At 49.9% G+C, this 21,068-nt stretch overlaps 1 protein-coding gene across 1 annotated transcript in view; it reads left to right on the top strand.

Annotated features, from left to right (window-relative positions):
* Window positions 1-6,122: 6,122 nt before the first annotated feature.
* LOC144952919 (lysozyme g-like) overlaps window positions 6,123-21,068 on the top strand; it is a 36,038-nt gene continuing 21,092 nt past the window's right edge. Inside the window, exons 1-4 of the mRNA XM_078883395.1 lie at window positions 6,123-6,183; window positions 6,635-6,790; window positions 15,168-15,263; window positions 20,157-20,353. Coding sequence (XP_078739521.1) covers window positions 6,685-6,790; window positions 15,168-15,263; window positions 20,157-20,353 — 399 coding nt within the window. The 5' untranslated portion in view covers window positions 6,123-6,183; window positions 6,635-6,684. The remainder of the gene's footprint in view (window positions 6,184-6,634; window positions 6,791-15,167; window positions 15,264-20,156; window positions 20,354-21,068) is intronic.

Below are 21,068 nucleotides of genomic sequence, written 5' to 3'. Positions count from 1 at the left end.
GCATAGCTCACAAGCTAAATATATAAATTAAGACAAGCAGCCCTCAACGTTAGCAACCTCTGCTCTCGTCGCATCTCATGATGACGTATACCTCCTTCCGTTTGCTGCTTGGATTCGTCGACCTAAGTGTTGCTCTGTTGGACTTATACCGCACATCACGTTAACTAATACAAAGTGAACGTGTCTACGTGTCTAAACCAGTCGTCTCACCAACAGCAATTTGCACTCGCAGTGTGAAAAAAAATTAATGCAGGATTAATGTTTTCACGAATAAGGCTATTGTTCTCATAAACTTTAATACACAAACACCGAATGTGACATTGTAGATGTAAGTGCCCCGAGGTTCAATTACAGGGTGAGGTTAAATTAAAATAATGCCTTTCATTGACAGACCCGTCTTTGTAAGTGGGCTGCGTATTATTGCCTGACGGTTTTGACTCGTGCCGCACCCACACGAACTCGTTCGGCATTATACATGAGAAACGCTGAATGCACATTAGCCTGCTGATTTACAGGGCGAACAGTCTTTATTTAAACTGGAAGAATCCGATGAGCTATGCAGTTCTTTTTCACCGGCGTCCAGTAGGTGTGGGTCAGAAAGTTAGAACAAGAAACAATACAAAAACACGATAGCAGTGCAAAGTTCCGGAAATCTAAGCAAGTCACGAAATATAAATTAAAAAAAAAGATAAAGTATATACGTACCAATTGCATAATTTTGGGTTCGTGGGCTTTTGAAATAAAATATTTCCACTTTTCTGGAAATGGACATGAATCTCAAGGAATCAATGACTGAACATGTTTTACCAGTTTTTCTTAAACTTATTTACAGAACAACATTTTACAGTTTTTTTTACAGCGGGTTTGCTGACGTCACATTCAGCAATTATGCGAGACAGGTGTGTTACTCTGACGTCGATTGAACGCCTGCATCCGATTGGCCACATGGGGCCCAGCCACCAACATCCGGTGGCCTCCAGCATGAGCATATATATATTTTAAGAGATGCCAGGAGCCTTCCTGAGACCACTGCTGGTGCCAGGGCCTGACGCCGAGAGAAGTGGGTGACTCAATCACTGAAATTCACAGGGTGAGTATTCGTGGTGAGTTGTGGATGTGGGGTGTGGTGACCTCTTGCCAGCGGGCGTTCGACACTTCACGTGGCCCTCAAGGTGCACATGGCCTGGCACAAGCGTCGTGGTGACGTCACCGACACTTAGTGGCGAATGGCGGTTGTTGTGGTGAGCAACAGTGTAGTGTTCTAGATTTGAAGTTTTCGTGACTGCAAGGACTTCAGTAAAAAAATATTGCTGTGGTTGTCACACCTGATGATGATTGCTTGTGTTGCATTCGATTTAATGTATTGCTTTGTTTTCACTATTTTTATCACCTACGTGACTTTACCGAAAGAACCAAAGAGTATGGAACAGTGTAGCGGTTAGCACGCTGCGCTATAAACCCAGCGGCCTGAGTTCGATTTCACTCACGCCCAAAACCAGTAACAATTTTCTGAACTGGTCCTGGGTCTCTCCTAGGTCAACTCAGCTTAAAATAAGTACCTGGTGTGGTGTGTAAAAATCATAGGTACTCGCTAACAGCACTTTCCCCAATAGTCTGTATAGCCTATACTGGGATATTTGTGTTTGGTGTAGGTTGTGATGTGTATGGTGTGGGTAACTGGGTGTCTGTGGGGAAGTTTGGTTTGGGATTGTATGTGTCTATGGTGAGCGGTGGTGCAGCGGATAATTGCACTGCGCTTTGACCCGAGTTTGATTCCCGCAGTTACAACTATCTCAACCGGTCCTTCGCCTCCCTTAGGTCGATCAGCCTTTAATAACTACCTGGTGCACTGTATAAATATAATCACTGACGAAGGTGGTGCTGGTGTTGGAGCAAACGCTGTTAGCAACCACGTATGAAGGCCGGCATGGTACACGAGGGGGTGAGTGGCCAGCACAACGCCCGGCCGCCTTTGTCTCCCCAAGTGGCAATGTTGACACATCACATCAGGTACCTATTTGAGGTTGATTCAACCTAGGGGAAGCCCATGACCTGTTTAGATAATCCGTCACTGGTGTTGGTGGTGGCCGTGAGCAGGAATTGAAATCGGGTCACTGGGGATCGCAAGCATAGTGAGCTAACTATTGCAGCACCGGTCCCCAAAACATGTGTTTGTCAACCAGGGATACGCAGACCCCTGGGGTTACATGGCATTGTCCCAGGGGGTACACGAGGTGGTTTATTAATGTGTGAAATTATATCATAACCCGAGCAATTGGTGAATAATCATGTATGAATCTGACAATATAAAATTACCACGATTACATTTGAATACATTTGGTAACCTACGAACATATAAAATACCTTTCTAAACTCGTTGATCGGAACAATGTGGTTTTCAAGAGTAATCAGCAAGCACAAAGTAATAACATCACGCATGCAAAGCGTCCGTTGATTTTTTTTTTGTATTTGCTTGCAGTTACTTGCCAGTTAGGATACCTCATTAAGTGCAAAATTGGGTTAAACTATTGACATTCATTATTCATACATTTCTCAGAAACATGTCGGGTCAGGCAAAGGGGGTTACTCGGTTGAAACAAAATTCAACGAGGGGGTACAGCAGTAGCCAAACAAGGTTGAGAACCACTGCCCTAAACGACTCCCTTCTCACCCCTATTCACACTCACTTTAGCGTCACCTCAACCTCACCACACTCACCCCCCGCTTCCCCCAATTTGCATTCACCTCAACGTCACCGCGTAAACCCTCGCACTACACTACGCCTCGCACACTACACTACACTATACACCACACACTACAATATTTACCACAAAGACAATATTTACAACACACTCCTGTACACTATATACTACCCACACTAAATTATACACACTACATTACAATACACACTAAACTATGCACCACCCATATTGCACCATACACTTTCTTTCAAACAGTTTTTTTGCATTGAGTCTGTTGTCCTTCCTCCGTACGTATAGATTAGCACGGCTGGCTACGTATTGTATACACATTTTTCATCATACGATATGCAACACTCTGCATTGTAATATACTATGCATTCCACTATACACATTATGATACACACTACACGATTAAACCAGATTCTCAATTGCAGTAAGTGATCAAAGTCACCAGTGACCCTGATCAGAAGACATTTAATTCCAAGCTTAATTTGGCAGAATGCTTGTCTCTCGGGATGTACAGGCAGTTGGATGTGGTGCTGGTCAGATCACCCCTTTGTGTGCTTTGTAAGCTTAATTAAGGTGCTTACAGCACATGTTGCCTGTTTGGCTCAATGCATGCCTCTGTGTCTGTGGGCAGGTGAACCATGTTGGGGCCATTTGTGATCCTGTTGTTTGTGAGTTCAGGTAAGGATTTATAACTCGTTTACTCGTAAACTTTTACCTGCTCACTCATCCAGATCACGTACCCATTAACCCTTACAAATACACCCTCAACCGATGGCACCTCAGCCAGACACTCACAGGGAGTGACTACTTATTCCAATATTTGAAGCACGACAGCCCCGTAGGGTGATCCCCACCTCGCCCCATGAAGTTTTATGAGGGATTTCCCCTCCCCTAATACCTCACAGAAAGCTCAGAAAATCTGCAAACATGTTCCTGGTGGTTGGAGATCAGAATACCATTCTTTCCCCTAAGGACGATGATAGGTGTGGTGCTGCAAGTAACTTAATTTTATGGAATTAAAGAGTGATTTGTGATCACGGGCTACTGAGGCAGATTCCATCTTCTCAGCAACCCGTGACCACCACTCATCCTTGCAGCGCCGCCCAGCTCATCGAACCTACGAGCGAAGGCTGCTGGAACCCTCCTCACTCTTCGACGTGGGATGCTGTAGATGGTAGGAGTGTCCTTGTCGCTTTTTCTCAGCTAACTGGAACACGTCCTCTGTGAGGCAAGGCCTTTATAGGTTTAAACCACGTACCCAAAGCAGCCATTGCAGCTGTATGAACCACAGTCCTTAAACGTTAACCATTTATCCTAGGCATCAGGAGAACGGGGGGTGGGGGGGGTGCCAACACCAGCTGCCAGCGATGATGCAATTCTCACTTTTAACGTTCATCAGCTAGCTGAGACCAGGCCACTGTGGGTTTGAATGGGGTCCAAGGTGGACATCCACCACCACAGTGGAAGAATAGTTGGGGCATTTTACAGATGACAAGTCGATGGTCAGTGGGCAAATCGGTTGTACGGTAGGTCCTGATGTCAAGGACATAGGTCCACATCCAATGTTGTCACTATATAGACCAGCACACAAGCTTAATTTGACCTTTAATTCGTGGTTTCTTGGTAATTGAATTGAAGGTGGAGGGGTCATCAGCCCCTTGCACCCACCAGAGCCTCCGTTTGCCACTGCGGTGGCTGCAAGCACCATGAAGGGAACAGCTGATGGGAATTGGCCCTTTCCCCATGGCATTGCTCACAGCCATGACAGGGTTACCATCCGGCACCATCGAGGAGGTAGGGGGTTTTTATACATTTTTATATATTTTTTCCTGCCTCAGCAGCTCTCTCGCTATATTTTTCACTTGATGACGATTGCTTGTGAAGTATTGGAAATGACGGCAGGAAACTCCTTTGACGGGAACACACTTCTTTTATTAAATCTTGACTTGAACGATACAACGCGTGGCCTCTCTTCTTCACAGTACGGTCACCATACAACGATACAACTCGTGACCTCTTCTCTCCGCTCCACACTTCTCTCGACTCCCGTAGATTCTGTGCTGCTGGCTCTCTGTGCCTCGTGTAGACTCCGCGCCTCGGCTACACTCTTCTCTCGTCTCGTGTAGACTCTGCGCCTCTGCTACACTCTTTACTCGTCTCGTGTAGACCTTACGCCTCCGCTACACTCTTCACTCGTCTCGTGTAGACTTTACACATCTGGCTACACACTCTTCAGTACCCGTCTCGTGTAGACCTTACAACTCCGGCTACACACTCTTCAGTACCTATCTCGTGTAGACCTTATACTCTCTCTGGCTACACCGTATGCATTACTCGGCTCGTGTAGACCTTACACTCTCTCTGGCTACACCGTATGCATTACTCGGCTCGTGTAGACCTTACACTCTCTCTGGCTACACCCTGTACATTACTCGGCTCGTGTAGACCTTTCTCTCTCTCTGGCTACACCTTGTACATTACTCTCCATTACTCTACATTACTCTCCCTTACTCTCCTCTCCGGGCTCTATCTCTGCACCTTCGTCTTCATTCCTAGATGGTTCCACTTCCCCCCTCTACTCCTCTGTGCATCACCTTATATATCCCTTCCTCCCGGGAGACGGAGCGGATGCGGACCTCAACGTCGGCACCGCTCCTCAGTTACCCAATCACCCTGCGCTATCTCTACGATCCGTTTCCGCCCAGCGCGTGTTTCCACTCCTCGACCAATCACACCGCGCTGCCACCCGATCACTCCCTCTCAGCGCGTCACCGGCACACAGCCAATCAGCAGCACTACCCCCACCCGCGCTGACGCCTGCTCCTCCCCGTCAGCGCGCGTCACCACGCACACACCCGTACATACGCGCTGGCACACGACGTATACCCCCAGCGCGTATCACCACTGCACTTGTGTTGCGATTGAAACGTCATGATATTGTTATTATTTTTAGTAGTTTTCTATCTACGTGGCTTTACCGAAAGACTCAAAGAATATGAATATGTAGGAGGTTGTTTTTGTTTAAACACCCACTCTCTCATACACTTACCCACCTGCACAACCATTCACCTACCTATGAGATGCTTTTTTATTTGCGTCTGATGATATTGCTCCTGAAAATGATAATTCAGTTGCTTGCTGTGGATTATGATGATGCTGCTCATAGTTCTGCTGATGTAACTGCTGTCGATTGTTGCTATTTATGCCGCTGCTGCCAACGATTTTTCTCACGATGATTTTGCTGCTGCTACATTTGCTTCTTATGCTGATGATGTTGATTTTGCTGCTGCTGCTGATGATGGTGGGGGTGTGACCGTGTGCCGCGACCCAGCAGCCGCGGCAGACTCTGCGTGTACGGGCCAGGGCGGCGAGTGTCTGGACTGGCGCTACACCGTGTGCCGTGCAGGGGTCGCCACGAGCCTCTGCAGCGGGGACTCCAACCGCCGCTGCTGCCTCCAGTGCAACTCGGCCTGTAAGTGGTGGGACCCAGTGAGACACCAGGGATCAGCGGTTACAGGGATCGGAGTTTTGAGACCGAGGACCAGATATTATAGTCCTGTGACTGGTATCAGGATTAATGTCTTGAGTGAGCCATAGTATCAAATTTAGGGTATTGAAAGAGTCTCAGAGAAACTATGGTTCATCATCAGTCTTCAGACCGAAAGTTCAAGGATCGACGTTCTGAGACTGGGTATGAAGGTGATTCAGGATTGCAACCCTAAGACCAGGGATCAGGGTCAGAGTTTTGAATGAAATTCAGTAAGACCAGGTCTCAAGGATTAGAGTGCCAATTCAGACTTCAGAGAGACCAGGTTTCAAGGATTGGATGGCATCTCTAGTACAGGGGCCTGTGTGTGAAGACATTGCAAGGCCACACCTGTACCGTCACCTCGTCTATTTAATACCCAATGTATTTCCCTCAGGTGTCTCTAATGAGCAATCATGGTCCGCCAATGATGGGCAGTGCACCGACATGGGTGGAAAGTGTCAGGTCAACTCCAACTACTGTGGAGGCAGCTACTCCTCGGGGTTGTGTGGGGGGCCCAACAACCGGCAGTGCTGCATCGAATCTCAGTCAGGTGAGGGTGGTTCGTAATGGCCGTGTCAGAATACATTATTGTGCTGACTATGCATCTACATTGCCTTTTTTTCCCACTATCACAACTGAGCCATGCTGGGGCTGTGCAGAGCCAGACTAGCCTGGCTCAGTAGGTGCCAGTGGTGCATAAGCCGAGCCGTGCCATGTCGCTGACATCACATGTATGTATGTATGTTGAACTTCTTTGGCACAGTACGTAGCCAACCATGCTAATTGGAGGTGAGGAGGAAGGACAAGAAACTAAACACAACAAGTGGTGAACAAGCCGAGATGCGTGTAGGTGACGCAGGGATGCCATATCCTCATGGCCTAGTGAATGACGTCACACGCATTGAATGTGTCAACCCAATGATGAGTGATACTGTGGTGCATTGTGGGTAAATTACTTTTAAACACTTTTTAAATCCTTTATATTAAGTTCACTTGCTTGCTTGCGCGCTTACGACCGTGCAAATCTTTCGGTCGTTTTTTAACCCACTTCCCGTGATCCAATCGAGCTGACATTTTGCACACAGACTCGTTGTGCGTGACAATTTCTTTTCGTGAAAATTTTTTCCAAAATTTTACACTTTTTAGGGAATTCTTTTTTTATATTTAATTACCAATTGCTTAATGGTGGCAGGCAATCATCTGACCCATAGGTGGCAGCCATCTCAAGCCAGAGGACGAGAGGACTCTAGCCGCCACGCATATGTAGTGGTGGTATTGACGTGCGCCGACTGTGACAGTGATGGATCACGGGGCGGCGCGGGGTGCGGGGTTGGGCACGCGTTGTGGGCGTGGTGTGGACGCGCGCGCCGGGAGTGACAGATGACGGGGCGGCGCGGAGTGAGTGGTGAGGCACGATGAGATGTGGGGAAAGAGGATCGTAGCCAGCGCCCGGCGATTGGTCGAATAAGTGGGTGCTCGCAGCGACGTCCGCAGGTGGGGTATAAAGGGGGACGCGCGAGAGCACTCGGGGAGAGTTACCCAGTTGAAGACCCGAAGACGTAGCTGAAGACTTAGTCGCTAAGTGGATGTTGGTCATCCGAGTAGCTCAGTGGCGTTAGTCGCCGAGTAGCTAAGTGGATGTTAGTCATCCGAGTAGCTCAGTGGCGTTAGTCGCCGAGTAGCTAAGTGGATGTTAGTCATCCGAGTAGCTCAGTGGCGTTAGTCGCCGAGTAGCTAAGTGGATGTTGGTCATCCGAGTAGCTCAGTGGGCGTTAGTCGCCAAGTAGCTAAGTGGGTGTTTGTCACCCGAGTACTAAGTGGATGTTGATCATCCGAGTAGCCCAGTGGCGTTAGTCGCCGAGTAGCTAAGTGGATGTTGGTCATCCGAGTAGCTCAGTGGGCGTTAGTCGCCAAGTAGCTAAGTGGGTGTTTGTCACCCGAGTACTAAGTGGATGTTGGTCATCCGAGTAGCTCAGTGGGCGTTAGTCGCCAAGTAGCTAAGTGGGTGTTTGTCACCCGAGATACAAAGTAGGTGTTAGTCACCTGTAACCAAGTTTGATAAAATAAAGAGTGTGTTACCCGTGAAGTCGTCTCCCGCCGAGTTACTACATTACAACTGGTGTCAGAAGTAAACCTGTCTTCAAGAAGTATGGACACAAGGAAGACTACCCGTACCCACGAGCGAGGTCGGGATGACGACGGCGTACCGGGGACACCGACCTCGGGAGTAGAGGACGAGGAGTTGCCGCCGATGCAGCACTTCGCGGTGATGGCCGACGCTCCGCTTGCCTCCGACACCAGCCTCCAAGACGCACACTCCCGGTTGGCGGAGTTGCTGCTCGCCGCCGCTGCAATCTTGGCCGAGATCTCCGTTCCAGCGGGCGAGAAAACGGCTGCGGGGTTGGAGGAAGGAGCGAGGCTGGCGGGATCCCGCCAAAAGGCGCTTCGCGCCAAAAGTCTGGAAGTTCCCGCCGTTTTTGAGGGGCCGCCATTGATTGGCGGGAAAGACGGACGCCACGTGGCCGGACACCTCCGCGCAGCGCAGCCCACGTCATCAGCGCGCGCCGGAGCCCTCCATTTTGCGCCTGACAACCGAGCCGACATTTTAGACAACTACAGCGGAGCGCGGGAAAATCTCTCCGACGTCGACGACGATCGGGTCCTCCAGCAAAGATTGCCCGCGCTGTCGGCGTTCAAGGCGGATGGGGGCGACTGGGGAGCCTTCCAACGAAGGTTCCTCGCTCATCAGGAGATGTCGGGGTGGTCCGACACCACTGCCCTGCGTGCGTTGCCAGCGATGCTTGACGACGACGCGCTTGCAGCCTTCACATCTGCTGCAAGGTCGTCCCGCTCTACGCTCCAGGCCGCACTACACCTGATGGCGAAGGTGTTCGGGCCGCCCTCCACGTGTCGCCACCAGTTCTACGATCGGCGGAAGGTGGCTGGGGAAACGACGCTAGCCTACCGCACGGCACTACTCGCCTTGGCGGACGCAGCTTTTCCCCGCATGGATAAGGAGGGGAAGGACGCCATGGTGACGGAGCAGCTGCTGGTGTTGGCCCACGAGTTGGGGGTCCCCATCAACGTGGCAGACGAGATGGAGATCTGCTCCCTGGCGATCGCCACGAGCATTCACGCGTACGAGGTCCTCAAACGCAGGCCGGGGGTCGTCTGCAAATGGCCGGGGAACGCGGCACTGGCCGCCACGATCGCCGAACCTCAGCCAGCTGCGGTGCAGGAGCAGGCCTTCGCTGCATCGCGTCCGGGGGAGTGGAGAACGGGAGGTCGTTCGCCCACACGTTCGCCCCGCAAGCTGGAGCAACCGAAACCTACGACGTCCGTCGTCTGCTACAACTGCGGCCTTCGGGGTCACGTCGCAGCCGGGTGCCGGGCCCCGCGTCAGCGCGCCGCAGGACCACGTCGGGACGACGACCAGGGCCACAAGTCATCCCAACAAAACCCGGCAAGTCGCGGCACCTCACACGTTCGGTCCACAAACACGGCACATTCGGGTCGCCGCTTCGTGGTGGGGGGTTCGCGGCTGGGTGCCGGGGGTTCAATTCAGCGAGGGGGGTCCGTACGCGGCCCGCAAGCAGTCGAGTGGTCCGAATTGGCCCACAGGATCGTGGCTGCGTCAGCCGGGTCGTCCGTGGTAACGGGGTTCATTGACGGGGTTGAGGTCCGGGTGCTTGTTGACACGGGTGCGTCGGCCACCATCATCTCGGACCTTATTTATAACATTCTTCCCGTCCAAAGTAGACCCCTTCTGCCAGTAGACGTGCCATTTTATGCGGCGAATGGGGGATCCCTGGGGATCATCGGCCAGATTCGGGCGACTATTTGCATTGGTGACATTAAATTAGCGGGCCCTATTTTTGTATCATCATCGCTGGCCGTTCCCTGTTTGCTAGGTACGGACTTTTTGTCAAAAATGCCCATCAAAATTCTTATAGATCAGGCCTGCATAGAGCTTCCGTCAGGTCGGCGGGTTGCCTTCTTGTCGAGCCCTACCAAAGTGCGCACGGTTTGTGCGACGGTGCAGGCGCTGGCGACTCACACTGTACGGGTGCCCCCGGGATCGCAAATGTTAGTACCCCTTCGGTTCAGGAAGCCACTCGAGGTGGGTGCGGAGGCACAGGGGGTGCTGTTGGGGCCGTCAAACAGAGCCAGTAAGGGCCTCGACTTAGCGGTTGCTCAAACCATGGTGAGAGGGGACAGTGAGCCGTTCGTAATGGTCCTGAATACGGGGTCGCGGCCGGCCGTAATTGCGCAGGGAACGGTGCTGGCTCACGCCGCGCCGCTACCCGTTGAGGAACGGCTCGTGGCTCACGCAGATTTCACTGTCGAGTCGCATCCTCAAAGTGATGAGGGGACTGAGTGGTTGGACTCGCTGTGTGCGGGTTCTGCTAACTTGTCCGGGGTGCAATTGGGAGCATTGAGGGGTTTGCTCATCGAGTTTGCTGACGTGTTCAGCAAACATAAGTACGATATCGGCTGCACTGACCTGTTGCGCCACCACATAGCTACAGGGGACGCGGCCCCTATTCGTCAGAATCCCTTCCGGCTCAGCCCGGCCGAGAAGGAACATGTGCAATCGGCGGTTAATGATATGTTGGCGGCCGATATCATTTCGCCCTCTTCTAGTCCGTGGGGTGCTCCTATTGTCCTAGTAAAGAAACAGGACGGGTCCTTGCGGTTTTGTGTCGATTTCCGCCGCTTAAACAAAATCTCGATGGCGGATGCGTATCCGCTCCCCAGGATGGATGAGTCGCTGGATGCCTTGGCGGGAGCGCAGTTTTTTTCCACACTCGATCTGCTGTCTGGATTTTGGCAATTGCCACTCGATAACGAGTCAAAACCTAAAACTGCTTTCCGGACACCTGGGGGCCTATTTGAATTCAACCGTTTGCCCATGGGCTTACATTCCGCTCCCGCCACGTTCCAGAGACTCATGGAATTGGTTTTGTCGGGCCTCCAATGGGATACCTGTTTGATTTATCTTGACGATATTATCGTCTTTAGTCGGACTTTCGAGGAGCACCTCCAGCGACTGAGAGCGGTGTTCCTCAGGATGCGTTCCGCTAAGCTTAAATTTAAACCGGCTAAATGTTTTCTGCTTCGGGAATCGGTCAGGTATTTGGGCCATATCGTGAGTCGTTCAGGGATCTCGACGGACCCTGCTAGGACGCATTGCATCAGCTCATGGCCAACGCCAACCTCGGTCACGGAGGTTCGTAGTTTCATTGGTTTTGCCTCCTATTACCGTCGTTTTGTCAAGCAATTTGCCACCATAGCCAAGCCCCTGCACGCTTTGACGGCTAAGGGTGTGAGGTTTCACTGGGGGGCGGAGGAGGAGGCTGCGTTCTGCTCCCTCCGTGACGCTTTGGTGCAGGCTCCCCCCTTGTGTTACCCCGATTTCACACAACCGTTTTTGCTTGACACGGACGCCAGCAATACGGGTATCGGGGGGGTGCTCTCACAGGTGGTCGGGGGGGTTGAACGGGTGGTCGCCTACGGTAGTAGGGTTCTTTCCCCCGCAGAACAACGCTATTGCGTAACTCGTCGTGAATTGTTAGCCATTGTGGTTTTTACACAGCAATTCAGGCCGTATCTTTACGGCCGTCATTTTACGGTCCGGACGGACCATGCGGCTCTACAATACGCTATGCGCGTGGCACAGCCATCGGGCCAATTGTCCCGATGGTTGGAGGTCCTTCAAGACTACCAATTCACGACGATTTACCGCAAGGAGTTGCGGCACTCAAACGCGGACGCCTTGTCGCGGTTGCCGCCGTGCACGGACTGCACATGTTTGTTGGGATCAGCGCGGTGCAAACCCCCGGTCGCCGGCACCCCGGGAGTTGCGCTCGCCGCCACTGACACCCCGGGAGAGGACGCCCCCACGGGGAGGGATTCGCTGTTGTCGTTGCCCCTCATTGAGTGGGGCCGCCTCCAGATGTCCGACAGCTCCCTACTTACGCTGCGTCGGAAAGTTGGCGCTCCCGAAGAAGGGGAGGCGCGGGTCGGTTCCTGGGTGTGCAGACAGGGCCTTTTGATGAGGTGGGACAACATGTCCTGGCGTCACGTGCTCGTTGTGCCTGTTGCTATGCGGGGTAGGGTTGTTCTGGCAGCTCATGAACGGCTCATGCATCTGGGTTTTCACAAAACGCTCGCCCTAATCCAGCGAGACTATTATTGGCCGGGGATGGGTAACGACGTGGCGAATATTCTTAAGGGATGCGTAGGGTGCGCAAAAAGGAAACCGCCACCATTGGCAGCTAATCCTCCGCTGCAATCCATTCAGGTTTCGCGTATAAACAAATTGGTAGCGTTGGACATCTTGGGGCCCTTTCCGGTTACACCAAGGGGAAATAGGTTCCTGCTGGTTGGCGTGGAATACTTCACCCGATGGCCTATGGCATGGCCGCTCGCCAACCAGTCGGCTGCGGCGGTGGCGGACGCCTTTGTCCAGGGTTATGTGTTGGACAAGGGCGCCCCCGAACGCTTGCTGACGGATCAAGGGAAGAATTTTTCGAGCGTTTTGTTGCGCGAGGTGTGCGACCTGTTGGGTACAAAGAAAGTGCGTACTTCCCCCTACCACCCGCAGACTGACGGGATGGTTGAGCGTCTGAACAGGACGATTACGTCTATGTTGTGCCAACAGGTCTGCGACGATCAGGTTGATTGGGACTTACAGGTGCCGGGGGTACTCGCGGCCTATCGAATGGCCCCTCATGCGGCGACGGGGTTTTCCCCATTTTTTCTTATGTATGGGCGGGAGGCCGATCCGGCCATGGACGTCCAACTGGGGATTTCCCAGCCACGTGCAAAATCTAAATTGGCAGACCACATCAAATTTAATATCGCCAAATTGACTGAAGCGCGGGAGGCGGCAAGGTTGAATTCGCGGTCGCGGCAAATTGCAAACGAGAAATTGCATGAGCGGAGGGTGCATACGCATGATTGGAAACCAGGCGATAAGGCCTGGCTGCATTGTCCACATGCACCGTTGGCTACGTCCCCCAAGTTGTTGAGACCTTGGAGGGGACCGGTGGAAATTGTGCGGGTTGCACGACCCCAGAGTATACAGATTAAATGGGGGAAACGCCGTTGGTATGTGCACCCCTCCCGACTGAAGCCCTATGCGGCACCGTGTGACCCCGTTCTGTGCCGTGACGACCGGGCGTGTGATGTGACCGTCGACTCGGGGAGGGAGGTGTCGCAGGCTGATCCTCACGTGTCTCCACCTGACCCACCCCCAGGTGCCTCGGGCTTGACGGCTGCTGACCGTCGAGAGCCTGAACCCCGGGGCACGCACGAGTCCTCGATGCCTGGCCGATGTCTTCCTGAACCGCCGGCACCACCGGACGTTCAACCGCGTCTGGTGCCGTACGACGGACCGGCAAGGCGGACTCGGGCTAGGTCTCAACAATTTTCATGAAGACGGTTTTTTTGCTCTACACCGAGCTCGCCCGGTGTTCCCCTCTGCCGGGGTTATGTCCCGTTGTAGGGACGCTCGGAAGAAAAGGGGACACTGCACGAGTCGAAAGAAAAAAAAAAAATTTCCATTTGTTTTTTTGCATACACATTGCTATTGTCACTCGCCGGTTTGTATATATTGTTCTATTGTCGCGGTGGCATTGGTTGAGGGTTGCGGATGGTAGTGTTCGCGTCGTGTTGTGTTGTTAGCTTAGTTGTTGTTCTTGTTGTTGTGTTGTGTTACGGGGCACACAGGGGGGGTTTGTATATTTTTATAGCAGCCGGGGCGGCTGCGAGCTATGTGGTAGGGGGTGATGTAGTGGTGGTATTGACGTGCGCCGACTGTGACAGTGATGGATCACGGGGCGGCGCGGGGTGCGGGGTTGGGCACGCGTTGTGGGCGTGGTGTGGACGCGCGCGCCGGGAGTGACAGATGACGGGGCGGCGCGGAGTGAGTGGTGAGGCACGATGAGATGTGGGGAAAGAGGATCGTAGCCAGCGCCCGGCGATTGGTCGAATAAGTGGGTGCTCGCAGCGACGTCCGCAGGTGGGGTATAAAGGGGGACGCGCGAGAGCACTCGGGGAGAGTTACCCAGTTGAAGACCCGAAGACGGAGCTGAAGACTTAGTCGCTAAGTGGATGTTGGTCATCCGAGTAGCTCAGTGGCGTTAGTCGCCGAGTAGCTAAGTGGATGTTAGTCATCCGAGTAGCTCAGTGGCGTTAGTCGCCGAGTAGCTAAGTGGATGTTAGTCATCCGAGTAGCTCAGTGGCGTTAGTCGCCGAGTAGCTAAGTGGATGTTGGTCATCCGAGTAGCTCAGTGGGCGTTAGTCGCCAAGTAGCTAAGTGGGTGTTTGTCACCCGAGTACTAAGTGGATGTTGATCATCCGAGTAGCCCAGTGGCGTTAGTCGCCGAGTAGCTAAGTGGATGTTGGTCATCCGAGTAGCTCAGTGGGCGTTAGTCGCCAAGTAGCTAAGTGGGTGTTTGTCACCCGAGTACTAAGTGGATGTTGGTCATCCGAGTAGCTCAGTGGGCGTTAGTCGCCAAGTAGCTAAGTGGGTGTTTGTCACCCGAGATACAAAGTAGGTGTTAGTCACCTGTAACCAAGTTTGATAAAATAAAGAGTGTGTTACCCGTGAAGTCGTCTCCCGCCGAGTTACTACATTACACATATAAAGGATTTATAGTGAAAAACTTTGTTTTTACGGGTTAATTTTTTTGTCACTGCTTAATGAGGTCCTCCTTCAGGTTGCGCAGGTTAATTTGGCCATGCATCACGATAACGATCATCAATGCGGGTTGGCAAAAGTGGGTTGCATGCTTATAGGCGTGGGAGCATGATTGTCTTGTAAATTGATGCAGTCTGCTGCTGCATTGCACCACGTGACACGTCGGAAGGTGAAGGTACAAATACTGACTGACTGTGGGTTGGTGATTGTGTTCCGATAGGAGGGAGTGGAACCGGTTGCTATGGTGACCTGATGAACATTGACACAACGGGAGCTTCGATTAAGACTGCCAAACAAGACAAGCTGAGCGAGAGGGGTAAGACGAGTTGGCGAGCGTCCATTAATAATTGTTTCGACTTCTAATGCATGCCACAAAGCATTTTCTCAGTCTTGGAGACAGAGAGACGATGACTCAGAAGCACGAGCAGAAACCATAGACGAGTGGAAAGGCAGTATCAGCAATGCGGTGATGAGTCATCACTACTAAAAATTACCCAAGATCTGCAACTATATATATTAAAAGTTTTTTTTCAGCTAATTAAAGAGTGTTAATACATGTGGGAGTAAACTGGAGTGTCCAGAAAAAACCCACCCATGCAAGGGGGAAACATTCCATCTCATACAGATGGAACAGATGGAGTCCAGATTTTTACTGTGCCATGTGCTACCTTCTCATGGCAGAACCACGGTATGGCTCCTCTTTGATGCCCATGGACTTCACAACATTTGTGTGTGATCCACCAACGCTCTCTGCTGCCTCCACAGATTGCAGGCCACGTGCAGCATAGCCACTAACGTTCAACTAACGCGCAATAGTTGTTAGATAATGTTGTATATGATGAATATGATGTCATTGTGTACATTGCCGCTAACCGGCCAATGATAATAATACTTCATTATGAAAAAAAAACTGAGCACATTTGTTAATATCAATGTGGCCTTAATAAGAATATATAATAGGTGACATTTCGTGCAATGGTCTTCTTCATAGCTCACCATTTACGAGCCATGAAGAAGTGCCATTCCTCAAAAAGCAGTGTTATTTTTTCAGAACGTGTTGGAGTTTTTGGTTATTTGACTGCTATCACAGCATTAGCATCACCAAATCATGTGATAGTAATCATGGTGATGATTATAGATGAGATGCTGTCCTTTATATCCATGTCTTCCACCTTCCTGAGCAGACGGAGGAGGATAGGGGAGAGAGAGAAGATGGCAGGTGAAGATTGTACTGTAGATTAATAAGATGCGGAAAGGTCAGTGATTGTTGAATCCGGCTTCTAAGGGGAAGTGAATAGCTCAGGCCAGATGGTGACAGACTGTCATGGTAAATGTATGGATCTGTGTAGATGTCTGTGGATCTCTGTGTGAGTTTATGGCTCTCTGTGCAAATCTATAGGTGTTCATATGAGTGTATTATTTTCTGTGTATGTCTATGGGTCTTTATGCAAGTCTAAGAGCATGTGGTTGGAGACTGTTGGGCAAATCTTGGAGGTGGCTCGGTCTTAACCATGTAGTAGCTGTGAAATCTGGTGGAGGATAGAGAGGGTCAGTCGCAATGATGTGCACTGGTGGCATTAGCAGCTTTGGCATCTATGATGTCTTAGTCTAAAGCAGGGGTGGGGAACGTCCGGCTCACGGGCCGTATAAGGCCTGTGAAATCATTTGGTCTGGCCCTGCCAAGGCAACCGCAGGCGGGACTCGAAATTCAATCAATCTAGGAGCTTTTATCATAGAAACATACATTCATATTAAGTGAATCATAATAATACTGTAACTTACATTTTGAGAGATAAGCAAGGAATGTCCATTACGGGATAGACAGGAAACATACGAGTACAGACACGTATGCTTCTCGTCGGCTGCCCGCAGCCCATCTGCCTGTATTGCGGTGACTCAGAGGACAGTCAGTGCCAGGCAGGCTGGGAGTTTACACGTTGCGAAAGTGTTAACACAGTGGCGAAACTACGGCGATCTGGTGATGATGAAACGAGATGCGATGAGACGATTCCTTGCGATGTTTAAGACCTTGTTTCCGATAATTGACGACGATGTTGTCGACTTCTTTGTCGACACAGACGATAACTCCAATCCAACCTTTATCGACACGTCCACGATCAACAATCCTCACAAAAACTGAATCTCTAATTTAAGATTAAGGAAATTACAGTACATAGAAAAGACCTCAAGAGTCGATGATACGAACATTGGATATGTTCCAAATCCAAGATGCCATGCGGCTCTTGAGTTAGATGCAACCACAACAAACAAAATATGAACAGAGAACATCTTAAAGCGACGACGCACAACAGAAACATCCTGGATAAACCAGCAAATCTTCCAGAAAAAAACCCACCATATTACAACGCTGTGTGCAAAAATCCCCGTATGATGCAAGTCAAACAACAACCATAAGACAATTGAGATTAAATTTATCAAGCCATTTCCGCACTTCCGCAAAAAACATGACTTAACCATATGTTTTCGAAATCACCAAAGTAAAGCTATTAAAACAATGTAACAACAGTGATCATAGGAACTGTGATTCAAATTTAACAATAAACGATATACATAACATGTACGACCAAACTGGCAGCCATAGCTAATAACATGAGTCACTACCAGTGTATGATGAGTGAGTGAGTCAGTGGTAGTGTGAGTGAGTGTATGATGTGTGAGTGAGTCAGTGTATGATGAGTGAGTGTATCACGGCCTCCTCCATGCCATCACGGCCTCCTCCACGCCATCACGGCCTCCTCCCCACCATTATGGCCTCTTCACTCATTCTCGCTCACTCTCACTCGCGAGCCATGGCGACGTTGCTCCCGTCCACGATGACGTGACGGCCCATCCCGCTCGGTAGCTTTGCTTTACTGAATAATCGTGTCGCTGGTGACACACACACTGGATAGTTATAAAACCTAAGTGGTGTGACATCCTACAAATGGCGACTACGAAGAAAAGAAAAGTTGATGCAGAGTGTCGATCTTTCCAAGATAAATGGACCAATGATTATTTTTTTCTTGAAGTCAAAGGCAAACCTGTATGCATAGTTTGTGGCGATGCGTTAGCAGTAATAAAAAAGCCAATCTGGAGCGTTATTACAGCTCAAAACATGCTAAACTCAATGAATGTGGAGGCCAAATGCGTCTGGATAAAATCAATGCTCTTCAGCAGAGTTTGAAATCACAACAAGCTGCTTTCACTAGGCCTCGTTGTGGTAGAGACAACGTTATTCAGACGAATTATGTAGTGAGCGAGCATCCTCGCAAAGAAGCTGAGGCCTCATGTAGAAGGAGAGTTTGTGAAAGAGTACATGGTGGCTGCTGCAGGATTGTAAGCACCAGACAAAGTAAAACATTTCAGAGTGTTAATTTGTCTCAGAGAACCGTCTCAGATCGGATTACTGACTTGGCACAAGATTTTAAAAAACACTAAAGGATTCTGCAGGGGATTTCCATTTTTTCTCTCTGGCTTGGGACGAGACAACGGACGTAACAAATACTGCCCAATTGGCCGCTTTCGTTCGTGGGATAACTGCAGAGTTTGACACGCGAGAGGAACTGCTATCACTGGAAGCCATGCATGGCACTACAAGAGGTGAGGACTTGTTTGAGAGACTTGTTTTATCAATGAAAAAACTTGAGCTAACATTTTTAATGTTAAGTGGCCTTAATACAGATGGAGCTCCAGCCATGGTTGGCTCGCAAAATGGGTTAATTGCATTTGTCAAGAAAGAACTGAATAGTCTCAGTCTTGATCCAAGTGATTTAATTATATGCCACTGCATCATACACCAAAAAAGTATCTGTGCACAGTCGTTGCGGCTCAACAATGTGATGTCAGCAGTAGTGTCATGCATACATTTTGTCAAAAGCAGAGGGTTTAACAGCCGCCAGTTTAAGGAGTTACTGAATGATCTTGACTAAGTGCGGTGATGTTGTCTATCAATGTGAAGTGCGGTGGTTGAGTCGCGGGAACATGCTCATGAGGTTTTACGAACTGCGGGATGAAGTCAAGCAGTTCATGGAGATGAAGGGGAAACCTGTCAGGGAACTCAACGATAGCAAGTAGCTGTGTGATTTAGCGTTCATGGAGGACATTACCAAGTACCTCTCAGAGCTGAACGTCAAGCTGCAGGCCCCCAACCAGCTTCTCAGCTCCCTGCTTTCAAACGTAAAATAATTTGAAGCTAAATTAAGGCTGTGGAAAGTGCAACTCGAAAGGAATAACACGGTGCATTTCCCCACTGAAAGGACAAAAGCCTTCTACGACATTCTAGATTTGAAGTTTTCGTGACTGCAAGGATCCATACTCTTTGGTTCTTTCGGTAAAGTCACGTAGGTGAAAATTAAAATTAAAATAACTAAATTAAATCACGACGTTTCGGAGGCAACACAAGCTTCCGTCATCAGGTGGCACAACCACAACAAAAAAACTTAATTACTGTAGTGGGCAGAGAGAGCTATTTGTGACAAATAGACAAATAGCTCTCTGCCCACTACAGTAATTCTGTTTTTCATTTTTATTTTTTATTTTCACCTACGTGACTTTACCTTCTACGACACTTGAATATGCTGGTGAATGTGCGAAACTAATTGAGGCATTTAATGCAAGATTCAAGGACGTGAAAAGTAAACATGGAATTGATCATCTTTGCGACACCATTCAATGTGGAACCAGCTGATATGCCTAATAACCTACATCACGAAATTATTCAGCTGCAAAGCGATGATAAGCTGAAAGCTAGGTACAACAACCTCCCACTACTTGAGTTCTATAAATGTTACATAAGCAATAATCAATTTCCCACTTGGAGGAGGCATGCATTAAAATATGCATCTGTGTTCAGAACAACTTACTGCTGCGAGCAGTTCTTTTCAAAACTTACCATCGCAAAGAGTCGACTGCGCTCCAGACTGACCGACGCAAACCTGGAAAACAGTTGCGAGTAGCAACATCATCAATACCAGCTAACATCACACGCCTCACCAAAGAGAAGCAGTTCCAGCCATCACATTAGGGGTGAGTTAATTAAATGTTTGACCAAATATGACAGGCAAATTTTTAAGTTGATAATTTTGTATGGCCCGTGAATGATGTTATAAATATCCAAATGGTCCTTGGCAGAAAAAAGGTTCCCCACCCCTGGTCTAAAGCATGATCTTGAATGCTGCAACAGCCCAAGTTGTATTATTCTCCACCCCAGGAGTGGCCGCATCCAAGAAGCTGGTGAACGCCGACCTGAACCGCCTCAAGAACTACAAGACCATCATCGTGGCCACCGCCAACGCCAAGTGCATGGACCCGGCTGTCATCGCGGCCATCATCTCTCGCGAGTCGCGTGCTGGCGCTCTGCTCGTTAAAGGCTTTGGCGATAACGGCAATGGCTTCGGACTAATGCAGGTGGGTCCCGGGAATAGATTGACACTTGGGCCAATGTTGTTGGGCCAAAGTTCGGCCAACCACTTGGCAACGTTGGCCCAACCACATGACAATGTTGACTTAACATTTGACGAACCACTGACCCGTTTTAGACCACAGTATCATGTTTTCTGGGGAGCTGGGTTTATATGATTATTTAAGCGATTGATGTCTCTGGTCTCTCACCAGCTCAGTGTGGTAGAAAGGAGGTGTACGTTATCCCCTCCTATACCACCATATCCATTCACATGGTCCCTTCGGCGCTCACCCCGGACGGAATACGAAGACCAAGTTTTGCTGAATCACCACTTTGTTAATAACACCAAAAGCCACACGTTTCAGTGGGGATGTCCTAATCCTGAAAGGACAAGATACATCAGGGCAACAATTAAGAAACAAACAGCGTTTCACAGCATTCTCACAGAGTTAGCTTACACCCACCATTGCCAGTCCCTAGAGTTCCCATCCCCAGGTCCTTGTGGTACCTTGCTCTGGAGAACATGAGGAGTTGCCAGGGCACAGTATAAGCAAAACAGGCCCAGGGTGCAAGACACAGCACGTGCATGAACTCTGCGTGGGAGTTCATGGCCATGGGCTCGATATCCCTCGGTATATCAGTATCTCCCTGTGTGGCTCTGTGTCTCTCTTTCTCAGTGTCTCACTCTTTGTGACTGTATCACAAATATATCTGCATCAC

The sequence above is a fragment of the Lampetra fluviatilis genome, chromosome 71 (genome assembly GCF_964198595.1).
Source record: "Lampetra fluviatilis chromosome 71, kcLamFluv1.1, whole genome shotgun sequence".
NCBI lineage: Eukaryota > Metazoa > Chordata > Hyperoartia > Petromyzontiformes > Petromyzontidae > Lampetra > Lampetra fluviatilis.
This window is presented reverse-complemented; position numbering and strand designations above follow the sequence as displayed.